Raw genomic sequence first — 18,794 nt, forward strand, 5'->3', positions numbered from 1 at the left:
ATCCTGTGATTCTGTGAGCACCAAGAGCACGCCAGCCACTTTCCACAGGGGAAGGAGGGCGGCAGGAAGGGCAGGCAGGGCTGTCACCCCCTCTCCTCCCGCTCTCCCTGTGCACTGACCAGCAGCCCTCCGAGCTTCTGAAGGAAGAGCTGGATCTGGGCCCTGCAAGAACTGTTGGGTCCTGTGGTTAGTTTGGTCACTAAATCATTGTAGTGACAGTCACAGAGCAAGTTAAGGGCAGGAGGACTTGAGCTTCCAAAGTCCACTGCCCAAAGCACAATGTTGCAACAACTGCAATTTCTGCAGCATATCAGAAAAAAATGTGATTTCTTCTGCAGCATCAGTAAAGGTATATCTTGTGATGATCAACAAAGTAGCTTTCAGCAGCTAGCAACAGAAAAAAGAAAAAGAATATAAACAACTTGCAAGATTTTCCAGGGTATTTTTGAGCACTGAGGTGATAAGAAAGTGAAAGGGAGGAGGGAAAAAGGAGGAGCATTCCAACAAGGCAAGGCAAAATACAGAGGGATTTGCTTAAAATAAGCCACATATGCTGCACAGCATCACCAGAGGACGCCTGTCAAGACCGGTATTCACRATCCACTGATAGCAACAGACACCTTAAGGGTGATGTTTTACACATACCTTCAGTGCCGATGCAGAGGAGATGCGACAGAGATGTTGCACTTACACCAATAAAAATATTTTGGCAACGTTTTTCTTCAGCTTTTTTTCCTGCTGGCTACCACTGTTTTGCTGCATGCCTTATAAATATGTATACCTAACGGGAATTCGGGTGGAAAAAAGCAAGATTCCTTAGCAAAAGGGATCTCAACAAGAAAGGAGAGAACAACTGCTTACTGTTCTACAACACACGTTTCTAATTCAGATAGGCAGTCGCATGCAAGTGGTTCCTTTTTTAAATGTTCACAGCAGCAACAGYAGCAGTGTTACCTTTGCTGATATTCAGTTTTGCTTTTCTACTATTTCTTTTTCTTGTTATTTGCCAACCCTGACGCAGACAGGGGACTTGCACAATTTGGGGCCTGGCTGACATTTGCCAGGGAGGCATCCCTGTGTGTACGAAATCCTAGGCCTGCAAAGGCAGAACCTGGAGAGTTGAATTGTAAATATGGTGGAATCTCTATTGGAAGAGATTTTGTTGTTTTCGGCAAAACAACAYCCGAATCTGTCACGCTCGTCTTGTTTCCATTAGGACACTGGAAATGAATTTCCATTTTCCTGCTACCTTAAAATCACTTCCTTTGGACTCTAGCTGGGCCCTTAGCTGAATCCATACAGATTGCTAAGATAAAGGGGGAAGGAGGGAAATTGCAAATCAATTTCCACACTTTCTGCTGTTTTATGTCACCAAAAACCTCAGCTCCTTTACACAAACGAACATGGAGGAGTGACAAGAGGACTGAACTCTCAGTTCCTAGGGGGCTGAAGAGTTTAAGTTTCAAGTAAAAGGCAAGTGAGATTAGTGGGAATAAAATACACGTAAATGAAAACAGAAGCGTTGCTGAGGAGCTTTCCCACTTGCCTGGACGGATGTGAGGGCTGGAGAGGGGCCGTGCTGGGCCCTGCCTGCAAGCAGCGCTTTGGGAGAGCCTCGCGCCCCTGTAACAGCAGCACAGAGCCCTCCCCAGCAGCCAGGGACACGCTCCTGCTGGAACAGGGTGGGAAAGGGCTCTCAGCCCCCTTCTCCTCCTCAGTGTCCTAAGCTCCCAGTTAGTGAGCTGCTTCCTGCCTTCGTTCTCCCATGGAGCGAGCGGGCAGCCCGGAGCACTTCCTGAATTCCCAGTGAATCACTTGCACGCGTACCACGGGAGAGGTAAGAGCAACACATGATAAAAGGGGATGGATCTTAAAACTCCACTTCTATCCTCTCCCTGAACTGGCATTCACACACGCACAGACAGAAAATGTTCTCTGGGTTTTCTTCCGTCTGGAAATCTGTGGGGTTCTCCTGGATGGAGGGAACTCTACAGTTGTGCTCAACAACTGCACCCACCACTSTGGTATCCAGTTGATTCAATTTTAAGGGGAAAAAAAAAGTACAGGGGAACAAATGTGCTATTACTATTTGCTTATCTGCTTAGATAAACATCCCTTAGTTTTGCTTTTGGTTAATAGTGCCACGGTAATTCTTAAGGACTAGCCATCAGCACTGCTGTCAGGGCATTTTYCGTGCTGGACTGCTGCAAATCTGCTTTTGCCAACGGACACTGCGTGTCCACAGCCAATACACTGAGGTTTGGCAGGAAACCAAACCTCACGGTGCTTCTATTTCCTGCCTGGGAAAACGTGCCCGTCCGGGGCAAGGAACGGAGGAGTCTGCTGCAGAAAATGATGTCTCCTCCRAAGCCTCAAGCCTGTCGCAAGAGGGATGCTGCCCGCTTGTGGAGAGAGCTTTCCAAGAGGACTAAGAGACCAAACCAAACACCGAGCATGACTATGGGCTTCTCTGAGGCTTCAGCTGAGGAACGAATACAGTCGACTGGGTCAAAGCCAAGTGAGCATTTCAAGGAACGCCCTACTCTAAAGGAAAGCCAAACTCCGGAGTACTGCCTCAGCTGTGGCCCTGGAAAACAAAGATAAACCTATCACGGTTACAGTGCCAGCTCTATAGTGCTCTGTAGCGCTTGGTGACACCTCACTGCAGCAAAACAGGTGGGTTGTGGTCTAAAAAATACACTCTGAAAAAAAAAAAAGAGAAAAAGAGTAAAAAAAAAAAAAAGAAGAGGAAAAGGAGAAAGCAAACAAAGAAAGAACATGGGAAAACGAAAAAGAGAAAAGCTCTCAGCAAACTAGTATTGCTTAGCCTGACAAGGGCAAAATAAGAAGCTTTAAATGCATAAAAAAAGACATTCGCAGATAATCTCTTTTCCACACCACTGATGCTCACTTCATGTGGGTGGGCACCACTCACAGCAGGTAAAAAGGGATCTAAGGGCTGGAAAAAGCTCCCAGAAAAGCAGGAAGGCGGGAGCAGCCCAGGACTCCGCTGGCGCTGGGGACCTCAAGGAGATGCCACAGAAACCAGCCCGGGATGACGCGGGGGTCCCCGATTCTGCCCCGTGCACACGGACCCCGCAGGGTTTCTTCTGTGCAGCCCCATGACTTTAGGCTAAGGAACTGACTCCTGCCACTGGAAGAACTTTTAGAAAATGAGAAATGATTCACAAAACGGTCAATCCTTTTATTTTCTAAKAGGCTTTCTCCTGCACATAGCAAACTCAAGTGCCAAACAAATCACTAAAGTTTTTTTTTTTCTTCTAACCATCTAACCACAAGAAACAGCTGAGTCGCAATATTTCAAACACAATTCAAACCAAGTTCTTTCTGAAGGCTTTTGACATTTTAAGCAGATATGTAGGATGATGTGGTGCAACTAAGTGAGAATCTTCACAAGAAGGACAATGCCACGAGTCTCTGCAGGCTTGAGGTATGTTTTTTTTTCCATTTGGATGTTCTTTGCCCAATCTAAACGCCAAGTAACATCAAATTACTAGGCCAAACCAACGCGGTAAAATCATCTCACAGCTGCCTGCGCTGGAAGGCAACACTACAGAGCTTGAGGGAACTGACTCCTGACGCTGGAAAAACCTTTAGGAAATGAGAAATGACTCAGGAAATGGTCATCCCTTTTAGTTCCTAATAGACTTTCTCCTGCACGTAACTGCTTAAAAATACTCCGGAGTTGCAAGTACTGCAAACTATTTAAATAAATAGAGATACAACGATGTTGTAGACAAACATTTTCAAACTAACTTGCCACGGCCAGGCACAACAGGCTCCTGAATCAAGCTTTTAATGAAACTCCTGTATATCAAATCCTGTATCACCAAAAGGACACGTTTGCTCCGCCCGGGCTAAGCGGCCCGTGTTTGGCAGCAACGCACCACTCCACATGAAAAAGAAATCAAGAATCCCGCGGGAAAACAGTACCCACAGGCACCTGCAAGCAAACAAGCCCGACACCCGCACAGGGGCTGGATTTAACCCTAGAAACAAAGAGGAGGAGGGCAGGGAATGCGTTTGCGCGACGCTCCAGCAGCAGGGAAGCGCAGCCCTGCGAGGGCAGGCGGCCTCGGAGAGGCCCCAGCAGCGTCCTGCAAACGGAGGGGCTGTGCAGCCCGCGGCTCCTCTCGCCGCTCCGTGCAGCCACGGAGGGCTCTTCCCTTCGGGAAGAGGGAAACGGCAATCAAACATGTTGCAGGTAAGAGAAGAGGCAAATGGCCCTCAGTAAAACTGTGTAATTTCTGTGTAATTTAACTGGCCTGCTGTAGCTGTCCAGAATTGTGTTGTTTTGTATCAACCTCTTTCACATTGTGTAGCTCTGTCTCTCAGTCCCTAGGAAAAGGTAGCTGACTGGATACTTACCTCTTACCCACCACAGGCTTTGCTTTCTCCTGGAATTTAAGTTACGCTATGGYATTTGCAACTGCAGGATCTGTTTTCAGCTGTCAGCAGCTGCCGGGGCAGCAATGACAAACACGGCCCAAGGCGGCAAGGCCCCGGCCGCGCCTGGAGCTGCTTCCATGAAGCTCCGGGGCCGGGTCCCCTTCCCCAGCCGCACGCCTGGCAGCTGAACCCGGGGCTCGCCGGGCGCTCCACGCTGCAGCCACAGGCATCCTGTGGGAAGAGGCACCTGCTGCACGGATCCTGTGGGAAGAGGCACCTGCCGCATGGATCCTGTGGGAAGAGGCACCTGCCGCATGGATCCTGTGGGAAGAGGCACCTGCCGCATGGATACTGTGGGAAGAGGCACCTGCCGCATGGATCCTGCAGGGAAAAGGCACCTGGCCTAGCACTAACCACCTTCCTTCCCAGGAATCCAGTGCCTGCCTGCAGAGCAGCATCTCCACACAGACAGGCATTCTTGTGCTTTGCCATTATTTTAATACCACACTGAAAAGAAAGTCTCTGTGAAACATTAACTGACTCACCTAGGTTTTCCCTCTATTTTTTCCTTAAACAGCTAATCCTGACATAAGGGCCTTTAGTCCCAATCGGATCCCAGGAAAAACAGCTGCAGGAAATATTKAATGGCTTTCGATGCATATGTGCCCTCATCATCAAACGCCCACGAGGGCATCTGCAGTTCAGCAAAAGCTTCCTCACCAAAGGGTCTAGTTGGGTAGAAGTCCAAAATCAATGTGGAATTTTGTACAGAGGGTCGTCTTGGAACATTGCTTAGAGCCTCCGAAGAGTGAGAGCCTCTGAACAGCGGGAATACAGAAGGGAAYGCACAAAGCCAATCCTCCCGACCTGTCAATGTCAAAGGCTTATCTTTATCCCTCCTTTCCAGGCACGCCAAAGGCTCTGGGGCACTAACACGACCAGATTGTTTAGCCGGGCGCAAAGCGGCGCCGACACGGAGACGCCGCTGCCGCCGCGCGAGCAGGGCGGCCAGGGCCGAGCGGGAAGAGCGCCCGCGCCTCCCGCTCCCCTCCCAGCGCTGCGGCCCGCGTGCTCCCGGGACACGCGGCGGCCGCGGGCAGCACCGGCTGCAGGGACGTGCCCGGCGCCGCTCTCGGCACGGAATCGCAGGATGGTTGAGGTTGGAAGGGACCTCTAGGGATCATCCAGTCCAACGTTCCTGCCCCAGCACAGGGGATGCCTTCCCTCCCCCTGTCCTCCCCAGAGATGCTAGGGGTAAAAAACCCTGTACCCTTAAAGGCAGTTCCCTTCCACCAGACTTCTCGGTCAATCACTAGCAGGGAACCTTAGAAAATATTAGAAGAAACGCTAATGCAATATTTTGTCAAAATGTATCTCAATTTGGGCCTAACTCTACAGAGAGAATGCCAAGACTGAACCAAGAAATTTTTTAAAAGCTAGTTGTGAATAAGAAGTGGAGAGCAAATACATTTGCATGTGGTTTTGAGCTCTACAAATACTTCTTTCTAAAGATCGCATTTTAAGTATTTGGAAGGGACTTTTCAAGCACAAATGATGTCAAATGTTTGATTTAAAACACCAAAAAATAAGGTACATGTAAAAACCTGCTGACTTTTTTGAAATACCACCGTGTCTCAGACCTATAAAAACCCTCACAAAATCTTTCTGAGTTCTTTCAAAGAATCTTCTTTCAAAGTTCGTGATGATTCTGAGAGGAAATATGCTATTCATAATTTTAAAGTGCCACCTAGTGGTTCATTTTTATTTCGATTCGGTATTTAAAGTCACCCATCTTTTATACAACAAAAAAAGTTTCTTATTTGCACCACTTTGTGGCTTCTGGCCATGCAGTTGTAAGCAGATTTTTAAACTAAGCCTATGCTTAATCCTTCTGATGCACTCAAGTTGGGCAAGAGGACAGCTCTTCTCAGCACTYTGGATTTAAGTGGAAAACAAAACCCCAAACTATAGAAAAATATAAGTGGTAAATGTCAATTCACTATGTAGAGCTTTTACAATACAACCATGTCTACTTACGACACAGGAATTTCTGCCGAGTTCAGGCCAGTTAAGAATGAGGGCCTTAACAGAGCCCACCTGGAAAGGCGGGGAACAGAGCCACGAGGTGTCTACGCAGGGCCCTGTAGCTGCAAAAAGCCCCACACAGCTGGTCACAGGTCAGGAGGGACACACTGCGCCCAACCCGTGACCTCGCCCCGGCTCAAATCTTGAGAACTCATCTAACTTCCGTATCTAACTCAGGAACATCTTACAGTGGGGATCATTATTAAACATTTTACTCTCCCACACTACATACTCTTTTATTCTGTAGGTAGAAGGAACTGGGGTGGTTGGATAGCCCCAAAATGGCTAAGTTTGCACATGCATTGCAGCATGTTYAGAAGGCGTCAAACTTAGCGCACACGACATGCACACAACCCGTGGGAAGCATGCTTGCACCTCAAATCCTGAACCCAACATTTATGCAAAAATATTTGCTTGTATTTCTGCCTAGAGACCCCTGGGACAAATACATAGGTCAACATTGGGTAACCAACCAACCCGTGTTAAAATCTGGGCTTCTTTGCAGTTTCCTTCTAGGATCCTAAAATGAGGATGTTCACCTCCTTCTGTGTTATACTTTGATAAAGCTGCAGCATTAGAGACAAAGTGCGGTTGCACACACTTGGAGACAGAGCCCAAATCAAAAACACACCGTTACCAAACATCATCTGCTATTATTCTCCTATTGAAMGGCTTGTCAGCTACCTTGCCGTGGCGGAATCAAATTCACTGAAAAATAAGAAAGCTTAGCTCTTATTCCATCTTACATCCGAGTTTCAAAGCAACCTAACAAAAGGCAGGAACATTCATTTCCCCCTAACCTTCCCAATTTAAAAACCGAGTCTCTTGGAGAGCAAAACGCTTCAGAAGAATCCRAAACAGATTGGTCATGGTCAAACCATGGTCAAACCTGGTCTGTATCTCCTGGATGCCCATCCAAGGCCTGAGTCCTCCTCCACTGTCTTCTTTCCCTCCCAGAAGATGAACAGCGGGGAAACTGAAGAAGCTAACCTTCCCATTCAGCATTTTTGTTGTTGTTGTTGCTGTTATACGGATGATTACAAAGACCTTAGTGATCCCCAGCAAGACACGGTGCAGATCCACCCGCGGATGTTCACAGAGGCTGCTGCCCGTTGGCCACACGGCCGTGACCAGGCAGTCCACCAGCCCGGACCCCGGGCAAGCTTCCTGCCAAGTGCCAGCTAAATGCCACCTACACACACCTRCACGTGTCTGCCTTCACAAATGGGAGACGCTGCTCAAGTATAATCAATACGAGCCTTTAAACATATAGTCTAAAAGGTCTGTTTGATTTGGGGCTTGGCCAATGTTCTTGATAAAATGAGTCGTGCAGGTTCTGCAGTTGCAGCTGCAGGACAGAAAAAACCACCTCTGGGCAATGAGCACCTAAAAAGCAAGACAAAGAAGACAGGAAGGTGCAGAAAACCAAAACACTGCTGATGACCCCAAGAGGAGGACATACACTGCACTATCAAGGTGAGCAAAATTTCATAAAATTTCATACAGATTAAAAAAAAAAGAGTTACTAAAAGTAATCAGTAGAGTATTTCTTATGGCAGGTCTAGGCCCCAAAAAACCCCAGATGTGGTCTCAGCTACTTAGCATATTAATGTCTCCTTAAGCATCTAAAACACAAACTAGAAATAATTTTAAGGCCCTTATTCTATATTTCAGTGACTAAATCATTACACATCAYCATTCACATTTAGTCAGTTAAATAAAAATACGCATTTAATTAGGTCGGCATGGAAGTTTGGGCTTGCATGACTACCAGTCCATTTCAGGATAAGGGCATTTCGTGTACACGCATGCACGTTCAGAGCCCATCCAACAAAACGATCTGAGCCAAGTCAGCTCAGAACTTTCCTCCAGGCATCATCCAGCACCAAGTATAAGTGTACCACTTTTTTTCACGTGAGGTGCAGAAGCAAGTGAAAATAAGATAAAATTAAGCCTAAGGCCCAGCACTACTTCGTTTGATAGAAAAGACCTAAAAYTGAATGCATAAGGATTAAAAAAAGTGAAGAGAAAGCTCCCATGACCCACAGTTTCTCTCTCTAATAAGCTCCAAACCAATCCATTAGAAGCAAGCAGGGCTATAACAAATACTTTAAGTCACATGCGTGCTCAATAGTGTTACAGGCACATCCCCACCTTAAATTTTGCTGAACACTAAAGCTCCACCTAAGGAGAAAGAGACAAGGCTTACTTTGAATTCAGTCTAGGGAAACAAGACGATGGGATTCAGCAAAGACCAAAGAGCCCCTGGTGCAGGCTGGCGTCACCCCTACAGGGTCACACTGCTGCCTCACGTCCGCTTATTGCCCACTAGGATCYCAGGCCTTCTCTGTAATGCTGTTTTGTGCCTTTCCTGTTATTGTTGGGGGGTTTTATTTGTTGAAAGCACGGGGTTCCTGTCAGTCTGCATGCCCAGCTTTCCGAAGCCCCTCCGAACGGCAGCGCTGCCCTCCAGCACTCCCACTGCTCCCGCCAGCTCGGCGCCGCGGGGCTGGAGGCCGCGCTCCGCCATCCCACCGGCCTCRGGAACCAGGATCAGGCCGCACCAGCCCCTGAGCAAGGGCACCTCTAAGGGCTGCCAGCTCAAGGCTGAACCGCCGGCTCAACCGGTTCTGCACCCACGTGTGATCTGTCCATCYGGGCTCATCTCCCCAGCTTGGCTCCAGGGCTGCTCCGGGAGGCACCAAAAGCCTTGCTAGCATCAAAATAAACAAATGCCCCTGTTCCTCTTCTCCTCTTCTTCACAGAGAGCCACCGGGTGGGCCATGCGCAATCCTTGCTGGCTCTTCCCAGTCACCTTTGCCTGGAAAAGGCTTCCAGGGCCTCTGTCTTCCTAGGGGCTGACCAGCACGCAAGGAGTCCCCRACATTCCTCTGTGCCACAAAACCCCCGAGGGTCTGGCTCCTGCCTCCTGCGGGATCCATGAGAATGGAACACTGTTTCATCAGACCTGGAATAACCTCAAAGATTACAACTGTTTTACTGTATTTGCCAATAATTGTAAAGCCTGAAGAGCTGGAAATACCGGCAGCTGGAAAACACAGGTACCAGCTCGCTTGGCTCAATGCTTTCTTTACCAGCTTGCTTGGCTCAGTGCTTTCTTTTCCTGATTTTATAAGCAAAGCTGCCCGGGACTACAAATACCTCCCTGGCAAGATTAAGGGTATTTAAAACATATGCTTCTTTTGCCCAAAAATATAAGAAGCTTTCAATACTTCTCTAAAGGTGAATCCAATGTAGTTGAAGGTTTTTCACTCTTTGATAACAAAACAAAACAAAAAGGTTATAAAAAGGTTATTTTCAGTTGGGGGAAGGAATGAAGTTATCATGATTTTAAAGCAAGCCTTAAACTCAAACACAGAACAAGAGCAAGTGGCCTTCCTGGTCAAGGAACTGACGGAAGGGAATTAGTAATGAATTAGTAATTTAAGTACATCCCAGACCGATTCCTTCTGACATCCCGGTGTTACACACCATCAGCAATCCACCTTATCATGGCCATTTTGAAGTCTGCTGCTCTATACACAAGTGCTCAAACATGAACGAGTCTCGCCAGAAAATCCAGGTCCCTAATGATGTAGCAACTGGAGAGACGATGCAGCACGACGTGCTCATCAAAGACCTGGCAGGGGCAGTGAAGATCCTATAGGACTTTAATAAATTTGGACGGGACCGGGCAATTCAAGTTTCAAAAAACCTGTTAGTTTAACTTGCCCAATTTGTCTCTATTGGAAATTTGGAAGAAAAGAGGTGGAAGCTCTTTTAAGTATTTTAGAAYTGTTATTAGATGGATTATTGTTTGGCAGCAACGTCTGGGATRTATGTGACTTTCTTAGGCCTAATGTGGAGGTGCACACAATCTTCCTGCAGAAGACCAAAGCCAGACCACTTAAGCACAAAGTGCTTAAAATCAAGCGGGCAGTTCTTCCCGTGAGCGACTCGCGTTTGCACTTACACTTCCTCATGGAGTCAATGCTCACAGGAAAGTTCCTTCTTCTTTCCTTTTCCAGATTTTTGCAGTACAAAAGTCCACCCTCTCCCACCTGGCTGCAGATCTTTGCATAAGAAACATTTAGTGAAATCCTCTCGGAAAGGGTGAGTTTTGTGCCTGTGAATGCCAAACATATCCATCTATTAAACAGTAACTCAGATACCTCAGTCTTTGAACCCGAGGGGTCCTTTCTTTTTTGATTATGTACATCCACTCACGATGCACAACAACTCTCAGGAGCTGGACCCTTTTTAACAGTCAACAACACAAGATTTACACRAAACTCAACAAGCGAAGCCTAAGCCAGAAAAGGCCAGCCAGCCAGCCACAGCGGCTCTCTGACAACCATCCCCATGTGCCTCTTATCCCCATGTGTCTCCAACATTTTCAGAGGCCTGGAGGGCCGGCCGGCCTCCTGGTGAGCCCGCGGGGAGCCCTGGGCTGCGGTGGGCAGGGAAGGGCTGGCTCCGCAGCGCGAGGCTCGGGATTCTACTGGCTCACATTAAATGACACATTCCGGTTTCGAAGACCAAGCCTGGGATTTGGGCTGAGAAAAACTCATTCTGGTGTCAGCATTAAATACCTGTTTGCCTAATAGCACAGCTTAATCCTGACAAATCAAACACCTGGCTAGCATTTAAGAACAGCAAATGAGTTCTCATCACTGCAAATATTCTCAACACAGGGGCAAGGAAGTTCAGAGTCACTCACTTCTACAGTCAATTACCTTTAATTCAYATTTTTACTGCACAGGTCTAACATTGCAATAATAATAAAAAACTCCACAGATACTGTCTGCACAAAGAGAATCCAGAAATTTAAAGATAAAATACACAGTGAGATTTCTCTTAAGAAGAAGGTTGAATCAATATGACTCACGGTAGCAATGAAGTATTTCCAGCAAAAATAAAACTGCCTAGAAAATTGATTAAAAAAAAGGAAAAATTTAAAGAAGCAATTGACACAGGCTCTTCAAATTAACATTAGAGTCAGGAAAGAGAACACTAACACAGAAAACATACAGGTTCTTCCTGCTGCCACGTGCCTTGACACCCCCTCCCAAGGCTTCCGATTCTGCTCTTCTCAATCACTATAAAGAGTCTGGGAAAACACCGTTCTTTTCATTTGGGTTTTGGGGTTTTTTTCTCAGCTGTTCTGTTTTAATAAAGCTGTGTATATCTCCAGAAATGGAACAAAATTCCAAACTGGAACAGGTGAAGCTAAAAACTACAGTCACAAGCACATCATCTCAGTTTGCATTGCTCTATTTTGTCTCCTTTTGACAAGGATTTCTAAGAAACACCAAGAAAACGCRGGGAGTTTTCTCGCCCTTGGAGTGGCAGTCAATGGAAGTGAAAGGAGAAGTCATCTTTAGTAAGACAGGTTCTCATCTGATTGCACTGCCAACTATTTAAAAACTCGTATTTCTTAACCAACCGTCAAAGAAGAAGTGGTGTCATGAAAGCAATGCAATAGTCGGACTCCAGACGGGTGGAGAAAATGGCTTTTATAGTTCTCCAGTGAAAGAGAACTATAGAATRAAACAAACACCCCACCAACATAAAAAGCCACTTCACAAGCAAGGCCCATCTCCAACAAGATGTGATAGTTGAGATTACAGGTAGCTCTTATAATTTTTATCTTCCTATCTTTACAACCACAGAGAAACAAAGACAGTGTATTACTTTTTCTAGCTCTTTTGAACGCTGCTGCGGAGCTTTCCTGCTTAGCACATATAAAGTTGAGTTGTTGTGACTGTTTTCCCCGTTTTCAGGAGTTTTACAGAGCACAGCGTTCGCGCGGGGCGGCGAGGGGAGCTGTGGCAGGAGCCCCGGGGGGCAGCACCCCATGGCAGCCAGGCGGGGCAGCAGMTACCGGGTTGGGGCTCCCCTTCCAGCTACGCGCCCTGCTGCCCCCGAGCCCCATAAGAGGCAGCCACGGGGTCGAAGTGGGGTGGAGCGAGGCAGGCGCACGGCCACTGCAGAATAAACAGCCAGCATCAACAGAGAGAAGGGACTGGGCAAGAAATAAGGAAATCAAGAGGTCCTAGAAACTCTGCAGCTGTTATTTKGGTGTGCTCTGCAAGACCGATGAAGAGGAGGGGAAAAAGCCCTCAGATGCATGTGGGAGCACGCCTTGGGGGTCACTGTTCTGTCACGCACGTGGCCAGCATCAGCACAGCGAGTGTGCCCAGCACCTGCCAGCACCCAGGCACACGGCAGCCCAGGCCCCSACCTTCTCCTTATTCACCATTTTACGACGATGCGTAACGCTGTGGGGTCTTCCTCTTAACCTGTAGGCAGAATCATCTTCAGAAAGTGTCTGAAAAAACATCCTTTATTTATTAGAAAGGCTGCATGTTAAAGTAATTATTTTTTCCCTTGCCATTTATTTAAAAAAACCCCAATAAAGACAGAATCTTTGCACACAAATTATAGAGTAACTGCATCYTCAATAACTACCATACCAAAGAAAAATGTGTTTCTGGAGAGGAGATAAGAGACCAAATCAAATAAAAAATTTTGTTTGCTTTGTTTCGCTAAGGACCTGCTAAGAACCTGGGAAGAGAGTTTTTACTGGGAGAGGGGGCAAAAGAGYGAGAAACTGAGAAACAGAAAGAGAGAAATTTATGATTTATGACCCATTGACTAAGACATTAATGCCTGGCAAGGTGTCATCTCAGAAGACTCAAGGACGGCTCTAAAGCCAATTGCATCACTTGGAAAGCAGGCAGGTTTCGGCACTTGGCCTTCTCAGCGGCGCCCACGTCACTAACCCTTCACGTGCAATTAGGGCCATTCAAAGCAGCAGATTTCAAGAAGTTCCCTCTTGTTTAGACCAAGGAAGTTGCATGACGTGCACAAGGACCAGCCCTTATCAAGAGACCCACCCTCGATCATAAACGAAACTAACCCAGATATTTCCAGCCCTCATTTCTTTGCAAGGCTGGTTTATTCATGCTGAGCTCAGGCCCATTGCTTGACACCTCACAGCTCAAAGGCTGCCAGGGGAACAAGGCGGTACTGAATTTAGGGATTCACATCCAAAACATATGTGACCATGTGTGTGACAAAAACTGAAGAAGCCTCAAGGCCGAATGCTCCCAAGACAGCTCGTTTAGAGAGTTCGCTGCTGCGACTGGGGTTGAAGGGCTGCGAAATTGGGCTCCGTTTCTGTATCGGGAGCACCTGAGCTGTGGGGCTGGCCAGGCCTGGGCACCTCAGGCCAGGCAGAGGCCGGGCACATTTTGGGCTTGCATTCCCGCAGGAGCAGCTCTGGGGAGCCCCTCTGTCCCGGCCCAGCCGGGAGGCAGCAGGAGCACCGGGCAGACCTGTCTGGGGAGCCGTCAGAGAGCAGAGCCCCATGCGGGTGCGCGGCGCCCACCAGCCCCGGGGCCGCGGCGGCTCCTGCAGCCCTCCCGCTGCCCGCCCTGGCTGGGCACCAACCAGCCCCGCTGCCCTCCCCTGCCCCCGGGAGCAGGATGGGCCCGGGCACGGCCGGCTCCTCCTGTGGAGCGAGCGGCCTCCATGGGCCGCCCGGCGCCGCTCGGGGCGCCCGGCCCTTCCCAACAGCCGCTCCCGTTCCAGCGCGGGAAGCTCTACCCACCTGCCTCCGTCAGCTAAGGGGCAGCACCACAGCGGGAGCAGCCGCCGGGCCCGGAGCCGCCTCCCGCCTTGAGGGGTCCCRCAGGGGCCGCGCCAGGAACCGCAGCCCCGACCAACAGCCAAGAACCCCRGGGAGCCGCCGGCGCCCGGAATGCGCCACAAAGGCGCCAGGAGACACGAATAATGCTGGAAACCGACAACCGCGCAGCCCCACGTCCCCTCCTCCCGTCATCTGGAGCTCGGCAGCGCACGGAGCGGCAGCCCCGTTCCCCGATTGCGGCCGTCGCTGAACGCTCCCGTCACCTACACGGCGCTCTCAGGCCTGAGGGCAACGAGAACCCAACACTCCTATGGCTGTGACGGAGAAAGCCGTGYGAGCAGCAGGCAAGCTCTAAGCTAGAAAAGAGGAAAATTAAATAAAAATAGTAATTTTAAAAAAGCGCTAGAGATCTGGCTGACCAGGATGATGAGATCAATATTCATACAGTTCAAAATTATAAAAATATAATTTTATGATATATAATATTTATTAAATAGGTAAGGGAGACCCACCCACCACCGCTCGGCCCCAAGCCTTATGCACAGCAGCCTTTGGCTGACAAGGACTCCAAGCAAAAGGAGCCAGAAGTGAAAACCCGGGAGAGTGCCTTTCTCCATCGCCTTGCAAGGGAGCCCAAGTCTGCCTGGCACCTTCTCAAGAGAATTTAACACCAGAGTGGTGACAAAACACAATAACGCACAGGCATCCGATGCGACTTCCTGACGTGCTCTGCGCTATCCCCAGGCACCCCTCGGAATTGGGGCAGGTTGTTGCTACTTGTTCCACCCTAGAGAAGAGGAGGAGGAAACAGCCAGAAGAGAATGGGTTTATTCCAAGCCTCTAAAGAAATGCTTGTTTTTCCTTTGGCAYGGGTGTCCCCTAGAGGGGAGCAGGGTGAGAGCTGAAAGAACTGATCCGACAACACTGATTTCCAGCTTCCAAAGGAAAAAAAAATTACTTTTTTACAAGTAAATTCAGCTTCTACCCCAAAGTAAAAATTTCCACTTAAGACAAAGGTCGGCAGAAAAAAACAAAACTCGATTCCCTGCAGTAACCCCACTAACAGATGCTACTTTCTCATGTAAATCTCTAGACGAAGTTCTCCAACACGGCTACAAAAAAAGGTACCAAAGCCCAAACAAGTGGAAAAGGAAGCAGGCAGCGGGGTTTGGGTGGCTCCTCAGGGCGCTCTGGGAGCCCTCCTCCGCCTTGCCCGCTGTGCCCAGCGCTGCTCCCGAGGTCGCCGGTGCGGCCTCCGCGCTCCCCTACCCTTCTGGGGGAGATACCTGTGTGCTCCGCGGGAGCCGCATCCTTCTGCCACCCGGGAACACGGGCCTGAAGGTGCCACTCTGACCCCAACGCATCACGTAGACCTCTTCCCTTTGGTGGAATCTCCTCCATCTAAAACATCTCCAYTGCCCGGGGATCTGACACGCGTTTTGCAAGATACAGCCCAGCTAAAAGCTTCAGGGAACTACAAACAGGTAACCGCGTCAGCCAGGATATTTTAAATGTATTCAAGCAATTCCCCTACTCTCCAGGTGTTTGCAGACAGTCACCTATCACAAACTGCTCTGGGTCCTCAGTATCATCTGCAGTCCAATATGTTTGGCAGCAAAAAAACATTTACCTGAAGTATGAAGTGCACCCAAAACACTCGACTGTAATAATATTTGGTTGCTATTGTAATATTTGCTTCCATTTCTTAAAGGTGTGTTAAGCGGGCGAAAAAAGAAACCATTGATATATTTTCAGCCCCAATTCACTTAGTTTCTTTTTATGTTTTTTTCTAATTATTTAGAAGCAGTTAAGAAACTAAGCAACCCATTAAAGTGAAGTCCCCACGAAGGTGGAGGGAGGCATTTACCCAGCTCCTCATAGGCAGTGGGTGGGCACACAGAGCAAGGCAGTGAGCAAGGCCATCTGAAACGCAGGAAGAGCTCAGCAGTCCCAGGAGCCGCAGAGGAAAACTAAAAGAAACATAAAAGCAAAGGCAAAAATAAGGAAGTGGTAGAAAGGGAGATGCAGAAAAGATAAGCTGAGTTGCAAGGGTCAGACTCAGAAAGTTTACGCGATTTTTCAAGCATTTATTCAACGGATGTATCACTGTGATGCTTCTTCCAGCACCTGACCCCTCATCGAGCACCTGCTGCAGCTCTAGCAAATGCAGTATCTCCTTAAAACACCATTATTTCCATCTAAGTATGTTGCAGTTGTCAATGTTTCAGGCAACTGGCAGCACGCTTAGGAGAAAGGGAAGAAAAGTGTTTTCCATTTCAGTCTCTTTTCGACCATCACCCATCACACATCTTAGCCCTTATCAAGGAGCCGGGCAAACTGAGGGTCGCTTGCCCAAGCTACAGAAATTAGCTAAAAAAAGGCAGAATAATTGACACTTCCGAAAGATTTGTTCATGACAAAACAAAGAAACCTCACTGCATTTGTATCTTGTGCATGAATAACACACATGCTCTTTGCTTTGGCCCTGCCAAACGCTGCACCCCTCCAACAGGGCTCTGCTGGACTCGAGAGGTGTCACCAGCCTCAGCAACAGAGGTGCTCAGACCAGTCTCCATTTCAGGAGCTTTAAGGACTTGTACTTCCAAGCTTTGTATTTTTCCTAAAAGAAAAGATTACAGTTTTACTTTAATTAAAGCAAGGAGCTTTAATTATGATTTTAATAGCTGAAACCAGTCATTAGACACCACAAAACTTGTAGCAGGGGGAACTGCTCACTGCAGCATCTCTCTGAAGATTTTTTTCTGTATTTTTTTTTGCGTATGAAAATGAATTTTGTCAAAAATAGCTGATAATTCCCCCTCACTGGCACCCTTACGCCAGGTAGCAGCACACTCGACGTCTCTATCAGGTTGCTGCTTTTCTAACACGTTTGCTACAGGAGCACTTCATCAGCATACAGGCACACCCCACATGCTCATTTTTAAAAAAAAAAAATTGACATAAGCCATAAATCAGAGTCACAGTTACGACCCAGGAGACTGTGCTGAGCAAATCAATCCCGTCACTGCTTTCAACCAACACACCTGCGGCTGGAGGACAGAGAGGGAAGTGCAGCCAAGACTGCAAGCGGGTGGAAAGGAAGCCGGGGACACCTCGGTGCCACCGAGATGAAAGCCAGGAGAAATGATGGAGGTGGGTAAGTGCAAGGCAGCTTCCTCACGTACTCCCTCAAACCCACCACACTCTGCTCTCTGCCAGCTCACATCACTGCTTAGGCCAGCGCAGAACTCTGCGCAAACCGAAGAGCAGAGCTCTACGAAAACTTTGCACCAGGAAAACAGGCACAGAATGAGAGGTGGAGATGGCAGCTTTGGTCCCAAGCGGGAGGTGACTCCCTTCTCTGTATTCTTCAGCCGGTTCACTGACCTCTGAATTTAGGATAAACAGCTAACTCTGAGTACGGAATATATGCACACGCATGGTTTCTATGAGGTGATGCACTAGGCAAAAAGGCAGAGGGAAGGGAGTCAAACTTGCCCGCCAGGCCTGTCCACGCTGCTCACGTGAACGAGAGGGAGCAGATGGCAGCGGCGGCAGCAACCGAGACCCACAGCCGCAACGAAACCCTCGGGAACTTCCTTTACGCTCCCCTCTGGAAAAACGATCCTGCTTCGATGAAATATTATCACCTAACAGGAAAAAACTTACTTTCCTATCTGCTTCATTAAAAAGGCAAACGCATCCAAAAGGTTGATTTTCATTAGGCTTCTACTTTCATATTTTGGAATCTTATATTAATATATAGTTACTAACTTAAAGTACAAGTCTGCCCTCTAGTGTCTAAAATAAGTCTGAGTAATCTGAGTAATACTAAGGGAGTACTTTCTAAGTTAAAGTCTTTAAAACTTACAACTGTTTTTAAGAAGGTAGGACAGATTAAAGCAAAAGAAAAAAAAAGGCACATAACGGTTGGACTTACATCATAGAGCTAAGTTAACAAGCGGAGCCTAATAACCAAGTCAGACTCATTTCATCAAATGAAAACAAGTTTTTGCTGGGCACCATATAAGCCACATGATTTGTAAGAGGAAGCCAAGGTAAAAAAAAAAAAAAAAACAAAAAAAACACTTTGGGAAGGTGGTGAGCTACAGTGAATACTGACAGAAGCCACGGGAAATCCTCTAGGTTAAAGATTTACTGCTTTGTAGGATTGCACAGAATGGCTGAGGTTGGAAAGTACCTCTGGATATCATCCTGTCCAAAGCCCTGCCATCCACAGCRCGTTGCACGGGACCCTGTGCAGGTAGACTTTGAAAATCCCCAGAGAAACAGACTGTGGCGCCTCTCCTGCAGCCTGTGCCCGTGCTCCACCACTCGCTGGCACCCAGGCCACGCATCCCAAGCTTCCCCATGAGGATGCTATGGGAGACGGCGTCGAAAGCCTTGCTCAAGTCAGGGTACACAACAGCCATGGCTTCCCCCTTATTCCTCCATCCATCCATCCATCCATCCATCCATCCATCCACTCACCCACCCATCCGAGAAGGCCATCAGACATTTTAAGCATGATTTCTCCGTGGTGAATCCATGCTGACTACTCCTGATTACTTCTTTTCCTCCACATGCTTAACAATGATATCCGGGAAGAGCTGCTCCATCACCTTTCACAGAATCACAGAATATT

At 48.0% G+C, this 18,794-nt stretch overlaps 1 protein-coding gene across 3 annotated transcripts in view; it reads right to left on the reverse strand.

Annotated features, from left to right (window-relative positions):
• The window catches only part of BBX (BBX, HMG-box containing), a 116,189-nt gene that overhangs the window by 54,167 nt on the left and 43,228 nt on the right, over positions 1 to 18,794 (reverse strand). Inside the window, exon 3 of one of the 3 annotated variants that reach the window (XM_026041804.1) lies at positions 16,017 to 16,119. The exons of the other annotated variants lie outside the window; for them this stretch is intronic. Within the exon in view, the coding sequence (XP_025897589.1) occupies positions 16,017 to 16,028 (12 nt within the window). The 5' untranslated portion in view covers positions 16,029 to 16,119. The remainder of the gene's footprint in view (positions 1 to 16,016; positions 16,120 to 18,794) is intronic. 3 annotated transcript variants of the gene reach the window in all.

This window comes from Nothoprocta perdicaria, unplaced genomic scaffold, assembly GCF_003342845.1.
Source record: "Nothoprocta perdicaria isolate Ctin4 unplaced genomic scaffold, notPer1 scaffold_102, whole genome shotgun sequence".
Lineage (NCBI taxonomy): Eukaryota > Metazoa > Chordata > Aves > Tinamiformes > Tinamidae > Nothoprocta > Nothoprocta perdicaria.